The sequence below is a fragment of the Engraulis encrasicolus genome, chromosome 14, assembly GCF_034702125.1.
Source record: "Engraulis encrasicolus isolate BLACKSEA-1 chromosome 14, IST_EnEncr_1.0, whole genome shotgun sequence".
Taxonomy (NCBI): Eukaryota; Metazoa; Chordata; class Actinopteri; order Clupeiformes; family Engraulidae; genus Engraulis; species Engraulis encrasicolus.
The window spans coordinates 12,341,200-12,343,699 of record NC_085870.1 but is presented as its reverse complement, the minus strand read 5'-3'; the positions used below and the strand labels follow the sequence as shown (position 1 = coordinate 12,343,699).

Below are 2,500 nucleotides of genomic sequence, written 5' to 3'. Positions count from 1 at the left end.
TGTGTGTGTGTTGTGTGTGTGTGTGTGTGTGTGTGTGTGTGTGTGTGTGTGTGTGTGTGCGTGTGTGTGCGTGTGTGTGTGTGTGTGTGAGAGAGAGTGTGTGTGTGTGTGTGTGTGTATGAATGTGCTTTAGTGGGTGACGTGAGGAGAGATGCACTCTAGTCCAAGTGCACCCTACCCCACTTACTTTAGGCTATCTTCAGTCGACCTTAGTATGCAGTGGAGGTGGGGTGGGTTGGGGGTAGGTAGGGGGGTGCTGCATTCAAATATATTCATCTATTCGGAAACCCCTCAGAGAAATCACAGCGCCTTGTTGTCCCCTCTACCTCTACGGTGACCCCCCCGTCCCCCCTCTGCCATGTCCAGATGGAATTTGCGTGAATAACATCTGTTTAGTGAGGCGGAAAATCAGTGGCAGGATAGCACAGCGGTGCGGGACTACATTTAGACCCCCTCCTAAACAAAAAAAGAGCGAGCGAGATGAGAGGGGAGAAAAAAAAGCCTTCCGTGTCACCTTCATACAGCGCTGCTTTGCCACCTCTGCCCCCACACTCCACCACCCCCCCTCCCCTCTAGATATACCCAAACAGCCCCACTCCACTCCACACCCTCCCTCACAACCCTCCCCATCGCCCCATTTCAGCCTCCTCACCCTACACCCACACACCCTCCACAATTCACCAAAATGTGGAAAAGCAAGAGATGAGATGAGGGGAGAGAGAGAGAGAGAGAGAGAGAGAGAGAGAGAGAGAGAGAGAGAGAGAGAGAGAGAGAGAGAGAGAGAGAGAGAGAGAGAGAGAGAGAGTGAGAGAGAGAGAGCGAGAGAGAGTGTGAGCGAGCGAGAGAGAGAGAGAGAGAGAGAGAGAGAGAGAGAGAGAGAGAGAGAGAGAGAGAGAGAAAGGGACAGAAGTAGACAAGAAGAAGAAAGAAATATAGAAAGGGGGGGGAGAGAGAGAGAGAGAGAGAGCGAGAGAACAAGAGAGTCCTCTCTTCTGCAAATAAATGAAAAGTCGGCACTTTGACAGAATTCATTAAGCATTATCGCGCCGTGCAGGTGCTATTAAGAGCACGATAATTAATCAAAAGGGTCGAGAGGAGCGCCATCCATTAGACGCCCGGCCCGGCGCCTCGCCTCGTCAGGGGGATGGGGGGTGGGGGGGTAGGGACAGCCTCAGCTTGGCTCACCTCTCTCCGTGCGGGCCTTCAGTTCACCTTCTCCCTGGCCTGCTTTGTTTCTAGTTTATTGTTGCCTCTAATTCCGTTAATTAATTGGAGGAATTTCCAATAAAAGCAAACAATACTCTGCGGCGAGACAGTCGGGGAGACGGGAGAAGGGAGAAGGGAGAAGGCAGGGATGAAGGACTCGAGGGGTTGGGGAGGGAGCGGGCGGGGCGGTGCAGTCGAGCTAAACAAATTATGTTGTGCTATTTGAAAAGGTGCGAGCACAGGGGGTCATTAGGCAAGAGTTTTCAGAGGAGCACAATAAAAACCGTGGGTGCGCATATTAAAAGAAGTAAAACACCAGCAACATTCCAGCTAGCCTATGTACATGAGGAACAGGTCTTTAATAACATGGTCATTATTAATATGTGTCCAAAATGTTACAGGCGACGGAAACGGATTTTGCATTAGATGCTCATCACAGCCTACTCTTTATGCAAAGACACAGACACGGTATGTGGCAAATATTTGCTCTTAATCGGCCTTTGGTAAAACAGCATTATACCAGCAATTGTCACTTCACAATTTTCTGCTAGGTATATTTTTATAGTTATTTTATAGTTTTTTATGGTAACATAAAGTTTTTTTATTTAGTCGTTGCACCCTAAGGGCCATTAAGCAGCATTTTAGAGTTCGGCAATAAAACCGTGCGCATCTTAAAGGAAAACAACTCTTGAGCGATTCATCCATCCAGCCTCCGTGGGCCAAGGAACACAGTGTTTCATAATAGCTATCCGTTAGGACGCTTGCTTCTGGTGATCTGTTTATTGTTGCGTCTGCTAAAAGCAAACTGTTATGTCTGTGGTGAGAAGAAGCAGAGGCCGTTAGCAGTAGCAGGTGGGCTTACCTCTCTCAGTACTGTACTGCCGTAACCCCGATACAGACCCCTGAAGCCCTGCATGGAGGGAGAGAGAGAGAGAGAGAGAGAGAGAGAGAGAGAGAGAGAGAGAGAGAGAGAGAGAGAGAGAGAGAGAGAGAGAGAGAGAGAGAGAGAGAATGATTACATAGGATTGTATCATAAACACTATAAAATAGACTATACCTGTACATATTCCATTATATAATTAAATACACATATACATAGACTATACATTTAATATTACAGGAAAGAGGAGAATCATACCTATCATATAGGATAATGTATACTATAAACTACCCATCATATATTATATTAAAGTTAGGCATGGGCCTAGGATTGGAGAGTACAAATTCAAAACCACTAGCATTTCATTCACTGGACTGGGTAGAATCAAATTAGAGTTTTGCAACAGAAATATTA

At 46.8% G+C, this 2,500-nt stretch overlaps 1 protein-coding gene across 1 annotated transcript in view; it reads right to left on the bottom strand.

Annotated features, from left to right (window-relative positions):
* The window catches only part of slc25a26 (solute carrier family 25 member 26), a 104,024-nt gene that overhangs the window by 80,552 nt on the left and 20,972 nt on the right, over nt 1-2,500 (bottom strand). Inside the window, exon 5 of the mRNA XM_063214947.1 lies at nt 2,069-2,116. Within this exon, the coding sequence (XP_063071017.1) occupies nt 2,069-2,116 (48 nt within the window). The remainder of the gene's footprint in view (nt 1-2,068; nt 2,117-2,500) is intronic.